Raw genomic sequence first — 18,283 nt, 5'->3', positions numbered from 1 at the left:
CCTGAGCTTCCTCTCTCTGATAGGCTAGTCTAAAGTCCACAGCAAAGACTTTAGAGAACAGCCAGCCCCGCTGCCAGTTTAAAGACGAAAACCTGAGGCTCAGAGGGGAGCCGCCTTGCTCAGGGTCACACGTGACAAGAGAACCAGAACTTGGGTTCCAGAACATTTTCGTCTACTCTGACCCATTCTCTCAGCTTTCTTTTTTGTTGGTTTGGTTTGGGATGTTGCCTCCTCCTTCTCTTTGGAACTCCCCCGGAGGGTTCAAGGAGGTCAGGAATGAATGCTGTGGCTATTAATCACCAACAACACAGCGGTAGCAGCTCCGCATCTTGCCACATGGGGGCGCCCGGAGCCCACGTTTCTATTTTCTGGTGACAGGATGTCAATTTTCACTGTTACTGAACATAAAGTGATGATGTCTTCGGTGTTAGTGTCAGCAGATCATGTCATGCTCTTCTGACAGCTCTACCAAGTCCCTGACGGCTGCATTTTTTTCCCCTCCTGGGCTTTTGGGATGTGGTGGCACCAGAGGGGAAAGCACACACACTCTGGTACCCCAGCCCCCAGGATGCTGTTGCTGACACCGCCTGCCTGTCTAGACAGTTTATCCAAGCCCAGAGCGAGAAGATTCCACCTTCTGAGAGTCCTGATAGGAAGAGCTTCATACCAGTGGATTCCCAGTGAGGTTCTGAAGCTGACAGCGACTGACCGGCAGATCTCACCACCAAGGCCAGGGCCCCACTCCCTGCATCCACAAGCAGGACAGAACTGGAAAAGGACCGTTCCCTTCCCTGCCCAGGCTACAGCGAGCCCAACAGGGCCTCTCAGCTTTGGTTTCTTTAATTAACAGGACATGTCCCTGTCCCCAGATGCCCTACTCGCCTGCCGTGGTGGCTGCTAGCTTTATACTGAAAGGATCATGTGACTACAAGGTTGGGCCTGGTTGGGGGGTGGGGACTGTCATGGGTGGATGAATTCTCACAGACCGATCACTGCTGAAGCTTTAGATCCTAACCAGGACCCTCATCCCCATCCACACACTTCCTGCTCAGACCCATCAACTCTCCACACTTGGAATCTCAGAAGCCTTAAGAGGAGATGGCCTGGCTCCTGGTCCAGGAGAGGTGGCTCGGGAGAGAGTGGGGAGTGGGCAGATGCTTGGAGAGGCAGTGGTGGGCAAGGGCCTGGCATGCCCCCTCCTGAATGACCACATGTATCTCAGCCCATGCTAGCAGCACAACCTGTCAGTCTGCGGTCCCCAAGCTGTGTGGGATCACCTTCTTGTCCCTTTCAGAACCTTACTCCAGACCTGGCACACTGTGGGTACCCAGAGAAGTAAAATGAACCAGGCCATGCATGGCCCTCCCCAGACCCCCAGCCCAAACCTTGCTGGACGGCTCTCCGAGAAGGAGATAATCCTGTGTTTGAAGTTCAGCCATGTGGAACCGTCCCAATGGCCACTTCCATCTGTCCCCGCTGAGGCTGCTTCTCTGCATGCGACAAGTGCCCCAGTCTGAGATCTCAGAAATAGTCGTCCTTCACACCCTGAGAGTCTGTCTGCACATGCCCTATCCCCAGTGCTGCCAGTGCCCTGGCACGAGACACCACATTTCGTACAGCCCAGTTTTTGGTCCCCCTGTTCTTGTTCGGAGATCAGTAGAAACGGTAGAGTTGTAGAATGGATGAGCAGATGTCAGACATGGTAGAAAGCTGTGTGTAGACCTGAATTTGAATCTCAGTTCCACCCCTCAGCCTTGGGCATGTTTCCTCCCTTGTCTGAGCCTCAGTTTCCTCATCCATTAAATGGGGATGGTAATGGCTATTCATGAGGTGGTCATGAGGGTGAGAGAAGAGAATGTCTCCTACGTGCCCAGCCGTTTGTTTCTAATGTTAGCATTATTCTTCCTTTCCCACCGACCCTCCCAAGAAGAGGTCAGCACTCCAAGGCTGCCTGACCGCTGGCCCTGGACTCACAGGTGGGACAGCCGGCCTCGTCAGCGCCACCCTCACAGTCCTTCTCTCCGTCGCAACGCCATGAGGCAGGCACACACTTGTGGCTGGTGGGTCCGCAGCTTAACTTCTCGGCAGGACACTCTTCACTGGCTGTAGAGACAGACATCCGGGCACAGCTTAGCTAAGGGTGACACAGGTCATAGCACCAACCAATCCTGCTACTTGGCTTAAGTCCCTGGCAGTCCACTAGGGTCCTCCTGCTCCATGTCTTCATCGGAAGCCAACCTGTTCTAAAGGCTTGCTATGTCCTAAATCCGACCTCACCCCACACCGACCGGATCTAACACTCTCAGGGTCTCCTAGTCTAAGGCTCACAAATCTTTCTTGACCCAAGGGCTCCTACATGTCTTCGCTTTAAGATCCAGCACTGTGGAGTTGCCACACCCTTGATATGTTTCAGCTGTGCGCCTCTGCGTAAGGTATGGCTAACTGGACCTCAGTTTACCTTCCAGATCAGCAACTGCCATCTGAGCCTGTGGGTATGGAGGGCTCATTGAAACCTTAGCAACAACAATCTAAGTCCCTGCAAAGATGGTGTTGAGCCCACCACAGAGAGCAGCCTCCACGTGCAGGGCCCAGCGGGACTACGCAGCTATAATTACTGCAGCCGCAATCCGAGGCTGACTCAAGCAGAGCCCCTGGGTTGATTCTCAATTTGGAAGAATGAGAACCCTTTCAGGACTCCGGGAAGCTCTTCCTCTGAGCTTCCCTTCCTCCACATGACAGCTGAGGCAGATGCATCTATGACCTCTGGTTGGCTCCCTGCTGCCTTCCACAGTGTGTAGGAGTCCAGGCCTCAGCTAGATTGTGCCAGGCACAGTGCTAGACGCTTCCATTTGATCTTTATAATAACCCTGCAGGGTGAGGATTATGTCTCGGCCTCCAGCAGGAAAGTATGGGTGTGGGCTCTGAGGGCTGCCTGGGCTCGAATCAGAGCTGAGTCATTCGCTGGCCACGTGACCTTAGCCTAACATACTTCTCTTTGTCTCGACAAAGTGTAGATGACACAATGACCTGCTGCATAGGGTCATCTTAGTGACCAGATTAATATCTGTAAAATGCTTAGAACACTCAGCCTAGGCTTGCTACGCGTTCCTGGTTATTATCCACATATAATCGATGAGACTCCGAGTCTTGTTTATCCATTCAATGAATAACATTGAGCACTGCTGGATACCAGACATGATGCTAAGTCCTGAGTTCCAGACACACACACATGCACACGCACATGCACAGGAGAATGACATGTGGATTTGGCACCTTTGTCTGATACCAGAGACTGGACACAGTTTTATACCTCCAGAAGGGTGATTCATGTCTTGCTCTGATCTATGATCTGTTTCCTCTCATTTTATTTCATGGCCGGAATGAAAGGCCACAAGAGAAGAACAAAAGTGGGTCAATGCAAGAAAAGACACAGAAAAGTGGGCAGTGGGCAGGGGGAGGGGCAGGGGCAGGAGGAAGGGCAGTGGGCAGGGGAAGTGGGCAGGGGGTAGGAGGAGTGACAGGGGGAGGGGCAGGTGTCTAAATCAAGGTCCCCAGGTGATCACACACTACTGCAGTGTGAGGAGAGTGGATCCCGAAGCTATCCCATGAACACCTGTCACGGAGTCCAGGGCAGTTCACAGTTCACGCTATGTGAGGTAACTGTCAGGTAGAGCTCTGATACTCAGTGAGCTTTTAAAATGGCCACTTTTGCTGGAAGATGGTGGCACGTACATTTAATCCTAGCACTTGGGAGGCAGAGGCAGGTGGATTTCTGAGCTCGAGGCCAGCCTGGTCTACAGAGTGTCCTGTCTTCCAGGACAATCAGGGCTACACAGAGAAACCCTGTCTCGAAAAACAAAACAAAACAAAACAAAACAAAGCTGCTGCTGCCTTGGGCTGACTTGTGGGGCAGTGGATTGTGGGGCTATGAAGGGGGTGGGCATTTGGGGAGAATGCGTCTGTCATCAATGTTGGGGTGCCATGAGCACTTCTTGATGCCTCAGAGCATGAAGCAGCTGGAACTAACCGAGAGGCAGGAACTGAGAGGGCTGTTAGAAGTTCAAGTTCCTGGCCCCAGGTCATGGTGACTGAATCGAGATGTTGAAGGTAAAGGAATTCGCATTTTTAAAACTTTTTATATTTTTCTTTCAGTGAATGTGTGTCTGCTATCTGTATAGGGGTGTGGTCGGGAGAGGGGAAACGGAATCAGAACCCTGGGTGCTGGAACCGAACTCGGGCCCTCTGGGAAAGCAGAAAGCACGTTTAGAGCTCCAGGCCCTGGGACCTGCACCTTAGTAACTAACTTTCAACCAAAGCAGCTGCCAGGGACCTCTTCGGGAGAGTCCGGGTCTGCTGTGGACAAGGTATGGCACACTTCATCTTTCGGTAAGACCATGGCCCCCTAGTGAACCAGGGGTTCAAATGTTTGCAGCCCCCCACCCACCCAAGAAAGCAACAGGTGGTGGAGAAGGTGAGCCCTGGGCACTACCCACTCACAAAGCTAAGCCTCATGGGGAGTGGAAAGGGCTACGGCCACAGTTACATGCCTGTAAGTGGGTCAGCCTGCTCAGGTTGAATGCTTGTTTTCCCATGCCACCGGAACACCTGTAGGAGGCAACTAAGCCACCGAGAGCAATGCCTTCATCGATGGAGCTAATGCTCTCCCAGAAAGGAAGCTGCAGGATGGTTAAAAACAAAACATACACACACACACACACACACACACACACACACACACCCTTCTACACACACGCACATACACTCTTTTACACACACACACACACACACACACATCCTTCTACACACACATACTCACACACACACACACAAACACACATCTGCACACAGACACACATACCCTTCTACCCCCCACACAGACACACACACCTGCACACACACATTGCAGACACATATACCCTTCTACCCCCACACACACCTGCATACACACACAAATTTACACACAAACCTGCACACAAACACACATACCCTTCTACACACACACACACACCTGCACACACAGATCTTTTTTTTTTTTTGAGCCATAAAGAACAAAGTTATGTCATTTGCAGGAAAATGAATTCAATCAGAGATAATCATATTAAGCAATTAAGCTAGACTCAGAAAGACAAATATTGCATGCCTTCTCTCATTTGTGGTTCTAATTTTATATAGGTATATAAAATTAAGTGTCTATATATGATATTAAAATAGAAGCAGAATTACCCAGAGGAACACGGGGGCCTAACAGGAGAGGGAACGGGGGACGTAAGGTACAAGCTTCACACAATGTACAACCATCTGAACGTGTTCTTATGGGCCACGGTACTATGTACGTGAAATACACAAGCAACATTACAATATGATATGTCTATACAATATAATAGAGATGTTGGAGGTAGACCCCATGCCGCTCTCTTATGGAGACCTGGGTGAGAAAACAACCTCTGAGGGGAACGGGCCCTCACCAGACACCAGTCAGTGGACGCCCTGTATATGCACCACAACTATATGCAATAGATTTCTGTCATTTACAACACACCCAGTCCAGTCTGTGGCATTTTGTTTTAATAAACAGAGACAACAAAGAACCAACTCATCAATGCCCCCACCCTGAGCCCTGACAGGCAAGAAGGCTGAGTAGATCCCAGAACACCACTCTCAAAGGGACTGTGCAGCACTGCTTCCTAGACTGAGGGGGAGGCAGTCCTAAGGTTTAGAGACATCTAGTAACTTGCGCAAATATGCACAGCACATGAAAGACAGAGTCTGGGTTCCTCTGAACCAAAAGTTTATAGTCGGACAAAAGCCCTGTCCTTCTGTCAAACCACACATAACTGAGGGCCAGTCCCAAACTGCCTTACCCAAAGCCGAGGTGACTGAGATAGCCTTTGGCCAGATGCACCACCTTGGAGACCTGGCTCTGCAGCCCCCAGTGCAGCAGGCAGCCGACTGAACTTTTAATGAATATTTATACAGTTAACAGCCTAACCTTTCAACAAGGACAATGATTAAACAATCTGTCTGCTTCCTTTCTTTATAATTAATAAGGCATTTGCTGTGTCCCTAAATAGACAGTTCTAATTACAGGCTCTCAAGGACCCAGCAGTGCTGGCTACCGGTCCCTTCACCCCTAAAGAGCCGAGGCTCTTGGAAGGCCGGGACAAAAGAGGCCAAGGAGATCAAGTTGACAAGCATCTCTTGGAGTGGTGTTCTAGGGTCCAGAGAGGGGCAGGTACCTCAACTACCCGTCTCTCTTGTGATAGATCTCTTCCCCGAAGCTGGGTCTAGGCATGGCTCTCCAGGCTCCAGGTCAGGCCTCTCCACTGCCCACTGCTGAGCTGGGCTACCTCCCAGACAGAGAAATCCCGGAGTGTGTACGTCGCTTACTAAGAGTCTCGTGGAAGGAGCAGAGCTGGACTCCCATCCCAGACCTATACCGCTCTATACAGATCTCCCACAAGGAGACCCCACCGTTTTCCCTGGCGTGGCTAGAAAGGACCAAGAGGTACCCACCTAGTCTTTGCTCAGGTAGGCTGCTGACGTCTACTTCCAGGATCCTTGAAGCCAAGACCCATAGGCAAGTTGGTACGGGCGAAGGAGCCTGGGCTTTAGTGTCAATAGACCTAGGACCAGATCTCATCTACTAAGGTCCTTAGACCAGACGCTTGACATCCAGCTCTCTGGTCTCCTCTGCCGAAGAGTGGGGTGAATGATTGTCTCGGGTTGGTAAGTGGTTTGCAGGAGGCAATATGGAAATCCCTATACTCAAGAACCTAGGACACACCTGCGGCTCAGGGAACAGTTACTCTTGTCCTGTCCCATGTAATGACAATGTAAATGACCGTAGCTGGGGGAAGCTGATTCCTGGGGGATGCACAAGAGCTCACGTGTCCCCATCCCACACAGCCTTTCCCTCAGGAATAGATGCTCCCAAGGGACATCCTCGGCTTGCTGCCCAAGTGTTTCAGCTTCTAAGAGGCTGAAGCAAAAGTCCCTACTGCCAGACAACGCTGTGAGGGGGTTTGACGTGCCACCCTGAAGTGACTAAAGGCATTTATTAATTTCCCAAGAACCCGTTCCAGAAATCCTTTGCCAACTCATAAGTTAATAATCTAAGAAAAAAGAACAATGTTTGTCGCCAGTACCTGATGGCTACTCGCCGGTCTACAGTCTTAGTGATTCGAGTCTTACGGATAGACAACTTCCAAATGGGGACAGCCTGCTCTAAGGAGACTGGAGACTTGGGCCGTAGGGAAGCATGACTGCCGCTTGGCTGGGAACCCTAAGGAAGTGCCTTAGGAGGTACACCTTTGCACCCTTGCACCCTGAAGGAGCAGAACCACACCAGGCTCCTCCACACAGCATCAGGCAAAACGGGTGATGTCAGAACTCCAGGCTTGTGCCTCCTGATCTATATGAAGGCAAGCAAGGGTAAGGAGCGAAGGCCCCGGCTAACTGCTAAGAAAGAAAAAAAAAAATCCACACGCAGCAAGTAGCACCCAGATCTGTAACTCATTTCCCTTGAACCAGTCTCTCCGCTCCCTGCCTGCGCCCCTCCCGGCAGATGCCTGAAGGTGGGTCAGAGGCTCCCCAATCAAGCGAGCTATAATTAGAGCCCAAACAATACTTTCATTAGGCAAATGTTCTGGGCTTTCCCATTATGACTCTGGCTGTGTTTGATGAGAACCTGCTCCCAGGTCCCTCTGCTTCTCACAACCCCCCTTACAATATTTTAATAGTACGGATTTGTGTCCTGATAGTCTGATAAACTGTTATGTTGGGGGCAGAGAGTTTGAGGCCCAAGCATGTAAACAGACAGCACTGGCTCTTACTCCAGTATTTAGACTTTCTCACTGAACATGGGGAAACTGAGGCCCAGGAAGGCTACGCAGCTTATATGGGGGTTCAAGGCCGACGACCTGGTCCAACTGCAGCAGCTCCAAACCCTCTGTGCTCTTCCATCTATAATCTTTCTGTTAGGGGTGAGGAGTAAGGCTCCATCCTGGGAGCTGGCACAGTCCCAGAAACCTGGTAGGCTGTGGAAGTTGCTATGGCAACACCAATTAAATGGACAGCGGGTTGGCTGCTGGGTTTTCATTCAGTTGGGAAGCTGAGAGCAAGCTTGCTACCAAGTCCAGCTGCCACAAATTCTGCCTGGCCTTCAAGGCCCTCTCCGGGTGATTCTTCCGGGTAGCCCTCCCTACTCTAAGACCCCAGGACCATTGCGATGGTTCATAAGGTAGGGATCCCAGACTCTGTGCCCCACTGGACAAGGGCAAAAAGAGGGTCTTGGACTACTAAGAATTTAGGAATCTTAAAATGGGGAAATCTTTGGGATTCTAGATTTGGACCGGTATATGATGAGGTGTGGCAGTGGATATAGGACCTCACAGGAATTGCCTGGGGTAACCCACAGGAAGCTGGGCCTCTTCGCCCCTAGGTGCTGCTCCCATGAATCTCAGAGAGCTTGAAAAGACTGACTCCTGTCACGGGAGAGACACTTGCCACAAACAGGCTGCGTGTCTGTGAGGCAAGTCTATCAAGTTCTAAAGGCCTCTCGCTGCTCAGCTGTCAACTCTCAGGGCCCTGGGAGTCAGGAGTGGGGGTGTGGGCTCATCGCAGGTCAGAAGGCAGTGAGCACCGGGACTCTGGGGGAGAAAAACAAGGAAACTTGTCATGGCTAGGAGAGAGGGGCGGTAAGAGGGGGCAGCGAGCAGGAGCCAGAAGAGTGGGACAGGGTGGGGAGGAGCCGTACCCCTAAACAGAGATGAAGAGAGCAGGGAGCGTAGCCCCGGAGCAGCAAGCCTGCCCTCCCCACAGTGACCTCCATAAAGCCTCTACCCACACCCAGGGTCACAAGGCGGAACTGGCTGGCTATTAGGGTAGGAAGCCCCAACCCAACCCCAGAAACTCTCCAGGAGGCACAGGACACGGTCCCTTCTCAGCTGAGCAACCCTGGCCAAGAGGCCAAACCTGGTCCAGTGTGTTTTTCTCTGGGGGAGATGCAGCACCCGTGTGTGCTCCAGGCTGGCGTGGCAATGGTAGTCACAGGCAAATGCACCAAGGCTCCCTTCTTTTGGAAGGGCAGGAGAGAGCACGGGGCTTCCTTCTGCCTCCAGGCCCCCCAGGACAGCATGGAGTGGCATTTGGTGTGGTAAGGAAAGGATAGGCCTGCAGTAAAACTGGGGAGGGCTTGGCAGCCGCCTAGGAAATGAGGGGCCCTTTGTCTGGGGCGGGGGTCTCTCTTGCTCTCCCTTTCTCTCTCCCTCTCTCTCTCTTGGAAACTGGTAGCTCTGTTGCTAGGAGACAAGAAAACCCAGTTATCATCAGTGGCAGCCCTAAATGGGACTCTGGCCTCCATTGTCCCTGCCTCTACCTCTGGGGCAAATGTTAGCCCCAGAGAGGGGTTTCTAGATCTCCCCTCAGCCCCACCATCCTCCACGTGCTCCCCACAGTCCCACACCATCCTCCACGTGCTCCCCACAGCCTTTTGTCTCGGGCTTGCATTGCTACAGCTCTGCCTCTGGACCACTGGGCCCTCCCCCCCCTTCCCCTCCGCATCTCCTTTTTAATTTAACAAATGTCACGGAATGACCTGCCAGGTCTAAGTTTGCTTTGAGGATTAGAGTCTAGAAAAGAAATCACGGAGAGACAAAGCCCTGCGTGTGGAAGGCAGTCCCGGAGCACCAGCCACACCACCTCACCCTGGTTTCTTATGTCATCCTGTAGCAAGCCACGAACAACGGGCTCCAGAAAAGAGGGGAGGTCCTTGAAGTCTTGGCTGGGTGGCCATGGACAAATCACACTAACTCTCTGAGTTTCTGTATGCCCCTTTTGAACAGTCAGAAAGTGGCGGTGCCTGCCTCGAGAGGCTGCTATGAAGATAAAGGAATACAAAGAGCTTAGCGAGCGAGGTGTGGAGCGAGGTGTGGCCCACGGTAAATGATTAGCACGTACCAGCTGCACCAGCTGCCGTTAGTGCTGCTGGAATTACAATTTAGATGGTGAAGTGTGAGAGCAGGGGTCCTGAGGTGAGGCAGGGCTACCTCTGAGCACCGCTCTGATTCCTGGGGCTGCAGGGACTGAGTGAACCTACAGGGGAGCTGAGAAGAAGGGGGGGGAACAGGCAGAGCAGCTCCACAGACACTCCCCTGCTCACCAGGAGCCCCCCACTCCCCAGAGGGCCTGGCACGGAGCATCCTCGGACCATGGCCTGTGAGCCTAACAACCTGCCAACCCGAAAGTGCTGAGGAGGAAATTGAGGTGGGGTAAGACTCACAGCACGTGGCCTTCGATTCGTCAGAGCCATCGGGACACTCCTCCTCTCCATCGCACTTCCACCGCTCCGGGATGCAGTGGCCATTGTCACAGGTAAAGTCGCTGTCTGCGCAGGTCCTCTTGGCTGTGGGACAAAGATAAGAGCATAAGGGTGAGCACTGAATGCTTTTCTAAGACAGAGGCAAGAGGCAGGTGGGTAACTGGCGTGGGCTCAGCCTCAGAAGTGTACTACCAAAGGGTCTCAGGCACAGCCAGGCTGTCACCATGGCTCCTCACCACAGCATCTCTCTCAACTCCTCCTGCAGGCAGGCCTCAGCCTCTTCACCTGCTGATATCCCAGTGCATAAACAAGGCTCAGGGAGCTCAAGACCATGAACCCTAAAAGGAGATGACTTTGTAGCAGGATGAATAAAGGATTTTGTCCTTGAAGTTGTGGCCACGATGGAGCATGGGTCCCTGTCATGGGACTCTGCAGGAAGACTCATGTCCAGCATCAGGGTTTCAGAACCCTGCTGGGCCTCCTGCCATCTGCGTGAATTTGAGGACATCACTAACCTCTGAATTCCCTCTTACTATAAACTGGGAGAGCGGAAAGACTGAAGGATGGCAGGAAGCTAATGTGTGAGGATGTGCTGTCGGGCCCCGGCGCACGGCAGGTGCTTGCCATCAGTACAGCTATAGCTGTTTGTCGGGATAGTAATTAGAAGGGAAAGAAATGGGATGTGGTGTGCCCAGGCAAGCTGAGATCGAATGGCTCATAGCGGAGCAGGGGTAAGAATGTGAATACCATGTCCAGTCCCAAACTATTCGCCACCCCATGTGTGCCTAGTTCTGAAAGGAACTAGATGTAAGGGTCAGGGTGGAGAAGATGGCCACGCCCCCTTATTATTTCTTTGCGTTGTCGCGGTGCCTGGCACTGATCATAAATATCATCAGACAAGGGCAGAACAAGCCAGCTGTCCCGACAGGGAACCTGCAGGTGAGCATGGCGGCCTGCCCACCCTGGGAGGTGTGGAGTGGAGGTTGAGAACTTTGCTTTTGGCTTCTTGCGCCCTTCATGTACTCAGGGCCTCCAAGAGTCAGGGACATTTCAACATCACCTGCATTCAGCTCCCATGAGCCCTACCCTAGGACAGAGGGTCCAGGAACAGGGTCAGGAAGGCAGGGGCTGGGCACAGGGAGCTAGCAGGCCTGGATGTGCATTTTGGCTGTCCTGCTTTGCCATGTGGTCTTCCTAGGGAAAGGGAAGAGGGTTTGGTAAGACACAATCGTTTGGGCATGGTAGACAGTCACAGGCTAAGAGGCCATAGAACCAGCCAAGATAGGCCAAGAGGGTCCTCAGGGGGCCCAGGCCCTGGGTGTCCTCTCCCTGAGTGACACTGGAACTAGATGTGACATTGGGGCCATCTGGATGTGACCCCTCTCTAGCAGCTGGAAGGTCTTCCTCCTTTTCCTCCCCTTCCCAACTTCCCAAATGGCCCCACCGTGGCAACCGTTGGTCCCTACATACTATTAATAGTCCCCCTCTGGTAAGGCTGTCATCTGAAAATCCTTACACTGCTTTTCCATTACAAGCTTGGATGTTCTTTCCCATCACCTCCAGTCTCTGTCGGGGCCTCCCCTGGGCTGCCACAATCCTCTCAATGGTCTTCTACAGTTGGGCAAACTTGGCACAGATGGTAGACATGTGGAGCTCTCAGCTGCAATGGGCTCTGCCCTGTTCCTCAGTTTTGTCATTGTGGACAGAGCCCTGACAGAAAGGTGGGTGCACAGGGCTGTGTTGCAGTAGAAGCCAGTTTCCAGAGACCAGCAATAGGCTAGCTCTGGCCTGTGCCCTTAAATCTGATGCCCGCTGCTTTATGCCACCGTGGATCCTGTGGTCTGGTGAGGCTGGCTTTTCTCCTGTCTTTCCGCAAGGAACCATGTCAGATTCACACAGGACCCAACTCGGGGCAGACCACAGGAGAACACCAATCCCTGACTGGCATCTCTGCTCTTACACATCCAGGGTAGGGCTCCACCCCCTTGGTAAACACAGTCCATGGCATGAGGGTTTGTTGGGTTTTCTTTGTACTTTTTTCCCTTCTTGTGGTCCTCCAGCTGCCGAGCAGGGTTTTGGGAACACTGACTGTCGTCTCTGACTCCGGTCCATGCCTGCTTTGCTTTTCCATGATATCCTTTGGCCATCTCTATTCTGAGTTTTCTTCATGTCTTCCTAAGTCAGATGCCTCCGTTTCTTATTTTTTTTCCAGCTTTCTTGATGCCGCTGGGTATTTTACTCAGGAAATCCCAGGACAAACAGCCTGGAATTTCATCATTTGACATAGGCAGAGTCCCTTGCAGCATTCTTAAGTTCTATGCCTGAGGTCACATGTAAGTGGAGCAGAACTGAACCTGTCAGGTCAGCAGGTTTCCGCCAGCACAGTCCTCCAACAGTGGCTGGCACACGTGGCAGAAAAGCCCCTCAAGTACCTGAGAGAGCCCAGTATCCAATAGGCCCATGCCCCTGGGAACACAGAGTAGGACAGCTAGGCCAAGGAGCCCTAGCAAGGGGACAAGCCTGCCAAGGAGCAAGATGAATTGCTTAAGGTGATGCAGGAACGCTGTCATTGGGCACAAGGCAGCCAGATACCATCCCAGGACCCTTAGTTCTTGGGCATTCTGGGAGTGCATGGGAGAGCTTGCTCACTCCCTGTATGCCAAGCCATGGCAGACACTGGGCATGGAAGCCATAGCTGCCAAATGCCAGCAGTGGCAGCTCAGGCTTCGCTGACCCACAGCAGACTGTGGGACAGACTGCTACAGTATCTGGGCCGGTTTGGCCAATATTCACCCAGATCTAAACTTGGGCCTCTCACCCCAAATCCTACAGCCCCCCCTCACAGCTACCCTGGCAACTGCTGTCAATCTCGTTTACAGAGGAAACTGAGTCTCAAAGATGTGAGTGGGTAGGCGGCAGAAAGACTTCAGGGTCTCTAGAACAGCTGCAAAAGGTTAAGTAAATCCCTTCCCACAAGCCTGCAGCCACGAGGGTATTGATTGGCAGGGGAAGAGCAAAGACTCCTGCGACAGAGGCCCCTCAACTCTCAGGGACCTCGGAGCAAGCCAACCACCAAGCACAGAGGCTCCTGCACAAAGGTATACCCTTGCCACGTGCCCGGAAGTGTGCCGCAGAAACCTGGCCTATGGTGGTCCACGCTTGGGGAACGCGCCACCCTGCAGAAACGGAGGTGGTGTGATCACTTTCAGGCTAGAGAGGACACCAAGCCACCTTTGAAGTCCCCCACTGGACTAGGTGACTGAGGGCAAGTCCCTTCTGTCTCCGAGCCAGTAGGGATGTGACTTTCCTGTGTAGCACTGCCACAGGACAAAAAGCAAAAGAGCTCAGAGAACAAGCTCAGCGTCGTCGGGTCCCTCCAGTGTAACCGGGCTAGCTCAGCCCTGCCACAGGAAGAGGCCAAGCCGTCGGTCAAGCTGTCACTGAAGGCCAAGCCAGACCCTACTCTCCGGGCCTTGGCTTTGGTTCCCAGGGCAATTCCCCAGCTGGGCTCCAGGCTGTGGTTCCCTGTTTCCAGGGATTTATGTCCCTCTGTGCCAGTCTGCCCCCTGGACAATGCCCACCTCTGTGAGTCCCTGTACTCCACGCCGCAGGAGTGATACATAGTCATCCAGGGTCTGCGACATCATAATCTGGTGCCATGGCAACAGATGGACTGCCACAAAGGCCCTGGGATTCCACAGGGTGGTGAGGAGGGGCCTACCCCAGGGAAGAGCAGAGGACAGTGGGAAATCCAGGACAAAGGGAATGGGAGCTACTGCTATGTGTAATGAGAACGCAAGCCAGGGGAAGCGTCATGGTCGCAGGGACTCTTGTGCCACCTGTGGCTGTGTGACCTTATTCAAGATGCACGACTTCTCTGAGCCTCACAAACCCCCCAGGGCTGCTAGGATGGTGCCAGGGATTTGTGAACTGAGAAACAAATGGGGACGTGGCTGAGTATAAAGTCGCAGCCCTGGCCCCAGCTGAAGAGCGTACGGTGTGCACAGTTGTCCGGTTGTCCGTCCGCACATCTGGGTGGTGCTCCTCCTCAGACGATGGAGGTGTGGTGCTGACTGGTCCTTCAGCAGCTCCCAGCCCCTGTTTGCTCCTGCAAATTACCATGCTCACTCATCACTCCCACGTGGGCCCCGCCCCAAGAGGCGTCCTTCCCCAAAACAACACGCATCCTCAAACCGAGGATCCCACCCACACTCCCATGCAGAGACATGGCTTCAAATAAGCCAGCTGCCAGCTGTTCCTCGGGGCTGAGAGAATGTCCCACCAAGACACATTTCCCAGGTGAGTGACAGCTCAAGGCCGCAGTGTGGGAGGCTGCACTTCAGCTCAAATATCTGGGTGCACTGTGTGGCCAGGCAGCCTGATAATGACCCCTGGAGGAGGACTGTACCCAGCAGAGGTGCCTAGGTGAGGATGGGGCGTTGGGATGAAGGGTGTTCTGGACTGGAGAACACCCTGGACTGGACTGGAGAGCCAGCAGTGTGTGTAAGGGACTGGGGAGGCAGCAAGCATCATGGAGCCTGAGAGCTCTACCAGGCTAGCAGCCAGCTTGCTCTGCCTAGCATCAAACTGTCCCTTGGAAGCCCAGTGTGACCCTGCTCTCCTTGAGCTCACCCAGGGACCCACTTAGGGTGTGGCTAACCACAGAACAGCTTATTCAGCAGCCAGTGAGACCCAAGGCTCTGTTTACATTGGGATTTGGTAAGGCTACACAACATGGACCAACGGCTGCTAGCAGAGGAAGACAGGCCCAGAGCCTGGGCGGCCATCTGCTCAGGTCTTTAGGATATACTTTCCCCTTTGGAGACTTGAGATGCCACCAGCGTAACAAAAGCTACCCACCCCCAGCAAAGCCCGCAGCAGATACCTGACTGGCTGTTTCTTCCAGCACATCCAATCTTATTTAATGAAGAGCCCCACTTTTGGATGCCATGTCTATTAATTTCCCAGGAAAAGGAAGTTCAGTGAGCCGTATCTGGGAAGCACTATGTGATGCAGGCTCTTGATCCTATGGGAAGCTGAGGCTCTTGGAAGCAGAGCCTGGCCACACGGGCGCCTAGCAGAGAACGGTGCCCAGCCATCTCACTGTGGCCTCTCCTACAGACCATGAGAACAGGTGTCCAAAGAGCACTCAGCAATGAGGACACTCAAATCCTCACGGTCAGGGACTGTTTCAGGGAGGGCTCAGAACAGAGAGAGGGGAGTGAGGCCAGTCACCTGGGCCAGGGACACAAATTGTCTACCCTCTGGTCTTCTGCGCTCCAGAGAGAAGCAGAATAAGAGACCACTAAGAAAGGTGGCGTCCAGCTCAGCACTGGTCACCGAGTGACCTGGGGTGGGTCCCGGCCCAGAGGGATGCGCTCAGCTCCTTCCACTTCCTCTCTCAGGCCCAGGCCAGCACCGGGAGGCCTGGCTCTGCCGGCAGCCAGCCCTAAGGCAGCTGGGCACTCGTACCCTGTTCGGGGAGATGAAAGGGCCGCTCCCCACACTGTAACCCTTCTGCAGAGCTCGCCAGGCCCTGGGGTTGCCAAGACAACTGCTGCCAGCAGAATGAAAATCCGGGGTGGGGGCAGGGGGCGTGCCAGCCCGCCCCTGGCCTACTAACCTGGCAGGCAGATTTAAATGACAGCCCAGGAAGCTACTATTAAACTGTCACCCCAGTCAACAGGACGACAGACTGAGAGGGTTCTCCGACTGCAGCAACAATACAGCAGGAGTGAGAGGGGGGAGGAGACGATGGCCTGGAGCAGCCTGCACCCCCTTCCAGGAGGCCCTGGACTGCAGGCTTGTCCACCCACTGCCAGAGACATCCCCCCCTCCCCCCCGGCTGCGGCGGGTCCTGGCATGGAGCTGCAGCTTGGTGCAAGGCCTGACAAAGGTTATTTTTCACACTTAAGAAGAGGAACCTTTTCCCAAGTGAAACTCTACACACAGAAAACAGATAAAAAATGGATCTGTGCTGTGGAAACGGGGCAAGAAGTGGAGGATCCCATCAGCTGTTTCCCCTCAACAGCCCTGCAGAAACCTTCATGAAATTCTGGGAACTGGAACCCCTGTAGTCCAGCAGCTCTGGGTTCAAATCCTTACCCCTCTCCAGGCATGTGATGTTCCCATAAGCCCTGAGTTTAAAGATCCTGTGGGTTTGACATTTAAAACAGCCTGCCTGTCTCAGGCATCAAGTCTCTAAGGATTCCTAGTTGTAGTGCCTCACACCCTGAGCCCCTACACTGTCTACGTCTCTCTAATAGACACGGCCAGTCAGAGATGACAGAAGTAGTAGATAGCACAGATGCAACCCCGCAAGGGGAGTTTCTGTGGGTCCAGGCAGCCACACCCTGACAGTCTGAAACTCCAGGCTCTTGGTGATGTTGGGCAGCAGACGGCTGCTACAGCCCTGACATACATCAAGAGGAGCATGTAGGGCTCAGGCCCTTGGCTCAGTGCTGCCCGCCTGGCTCCAGGACTTAGGCCACCTCTATCCATCAGCAGGTGACATTCACAGACATAGCTGAGTCCTTTCTCCTCCCACCTGCAGAGAATGAGGAAGACTCCACAGCTGCTGAGGAGGCAAGAGACAAGTACGGAGATCCTCTCATGGCTGGGTGACTTAATCAAAGTCCTCTTTGCTATTAAGTTAATAAAAGTTTCCCTTGCGTCTTCCCAGTTGTTTCCTGCTCTGTTCACTACATATTCTATCGAGGGCACATCAGGAGTCAAACAAAAGGTCCCCAAACACCCATAGGGAGGGGCCGGGAGGCCATGTGGGAGACATCAGCAGGAACACTTGTGGGGATGGTGGAGTGGGGCCTGGGGCATCAGGATCACTTGCTGACCTATGGCTGTGGCAGATGTCATCAGTGTGACTCCAGGAGCATCCAGGGCTACTACCATCTCCCAGTGAAGAGACGGGTTTTCCTGCCGTCCTCAGCTGGGGACCTTAGAGGAAGGTACCATTACCAGATGACAGGAGAGAGTCAGAGGGGGTGGAGTAGAGGAGAGAGAGAGAGAGAGAACATAACCGGCAGCATCTAAGCTAAGCATAAGCCCAGACCTCTCTCCCTGACCTAGGTCCTTCCCCAGTGTCCTCAACCTAGGCTCTCCCTCAGAGACCATCTCTAGCCCCACGTTCCTAACTGCCAAAGTGTCCTCTTCCACACTCGGGGTCTTAGTCTCCTCATCTGAGCCAACCTCTAAGGACTCCCTCCAGCTGCTGTTCTAGACAGTGGCTCTGAGACACACAGGCTGTGATCTTTGGTGGGCTCCAAGGCCCTTCAGAAGGGTCACTCAGGGCTTCCCACAACAAGCCCCGCCTTCCAGATCCAGCATATCCCAGTTAGTGTTGGACACTCTCTGACCCCAGTCTGGCTGTCACCAAGGAAAGTCCAGGCTCTCCCTGGGGTATGTGGGACTCCCAGTCGCCACAGGAAAGATGAGCAGCCCTGAGGGAGACGACAAAGGCATCTTCCTGTCCCAGTGATTTGTAGAAGCAGGCAGTATTGAGCCAGTGACAGCTGGGGGTGGGGGAGGGTGCAGAGGGAGACACGGATGGGCTCCGCAAGGGTCTTGGGCTGGTGCCTGCCAAGTAGCCAAAGCCAATGCTTTTAAGGATCGGATCAGCCCCGTCCTGGAATGTGGACTGCCCACCTGGCACTAGAATTGTAGGTCCCAGGGAAACAGAAGGAAACTCAGGGCATCCCCAAAGTCGAAACTTCCTGGGAGCAGGAGGTAAGGTTGGAAAATCCGTTTAGATCAGGGGTTCTAGCCCAGGGTCCTCCGTAGCTCCAGCTTCACAACTGCCCCTGGGACAGAGGATACCCAACTTGTCTCAGTCTCTTCTGACCAGAAACCTTCCTACCTAAGCCCAGACAAGCCACCCGAACGAAGGCTCTAAGGGGTCTGTAGTCTGTGGTTCTCTGTCTGTCTGTCTGTCTGTCTGTCTGTCTGTCT

General features: G+C 53.4%; 1 protein-coding gene across 10 annotated transcripts in view; it reads right to left on the bottom strand.

Annotated features, from left to right (window-relative positions):
* Nucleotides 1-18,283, bottom strand: part of Lrp8 (LDL receptor related protein 8) — a 73,946-nt gene that overhangs the window by 30,812 nt on the left and 24,851 nt on the right. For all 10 annotated transcript variants that reach the window (XM_021199967.2, XM_021199968.1, XM_029539743.1 and 7 more), the window contains exons 3-4: nucleotides 10,280-10,402; nucleotides 1,975-2,103 (exon numbers count right to left, since the gene is read on the bottom strand). In XM_021199967.2, the coding sequence (XP_021055626.1) occupies nucleotides 1,975-2,103; nucleotides 10,280-10,402 (252 nt within the window). The remainder of the gene's footprint in view (nucleotides 1-1,974; nucleotides 2,104-10,279; nucleotides 10,403-18,283) is intronic.

Source organism: Mus pahari, chromosome 6 (assembly GCF_900095145.1).
Source record: "Mus pahari chromosome 6, PAHARI_EIJ_v1.1, whole genome shotgun sequence".
Lineage (NCBI taxonomy): Eukaryota > Metazoa > Chordata > Mammalia > Rodentia > Muridae > Mus > Mus pahari.
This window is presented reverse-complemented; position numbering and strand designations above follow the sequence as displayed.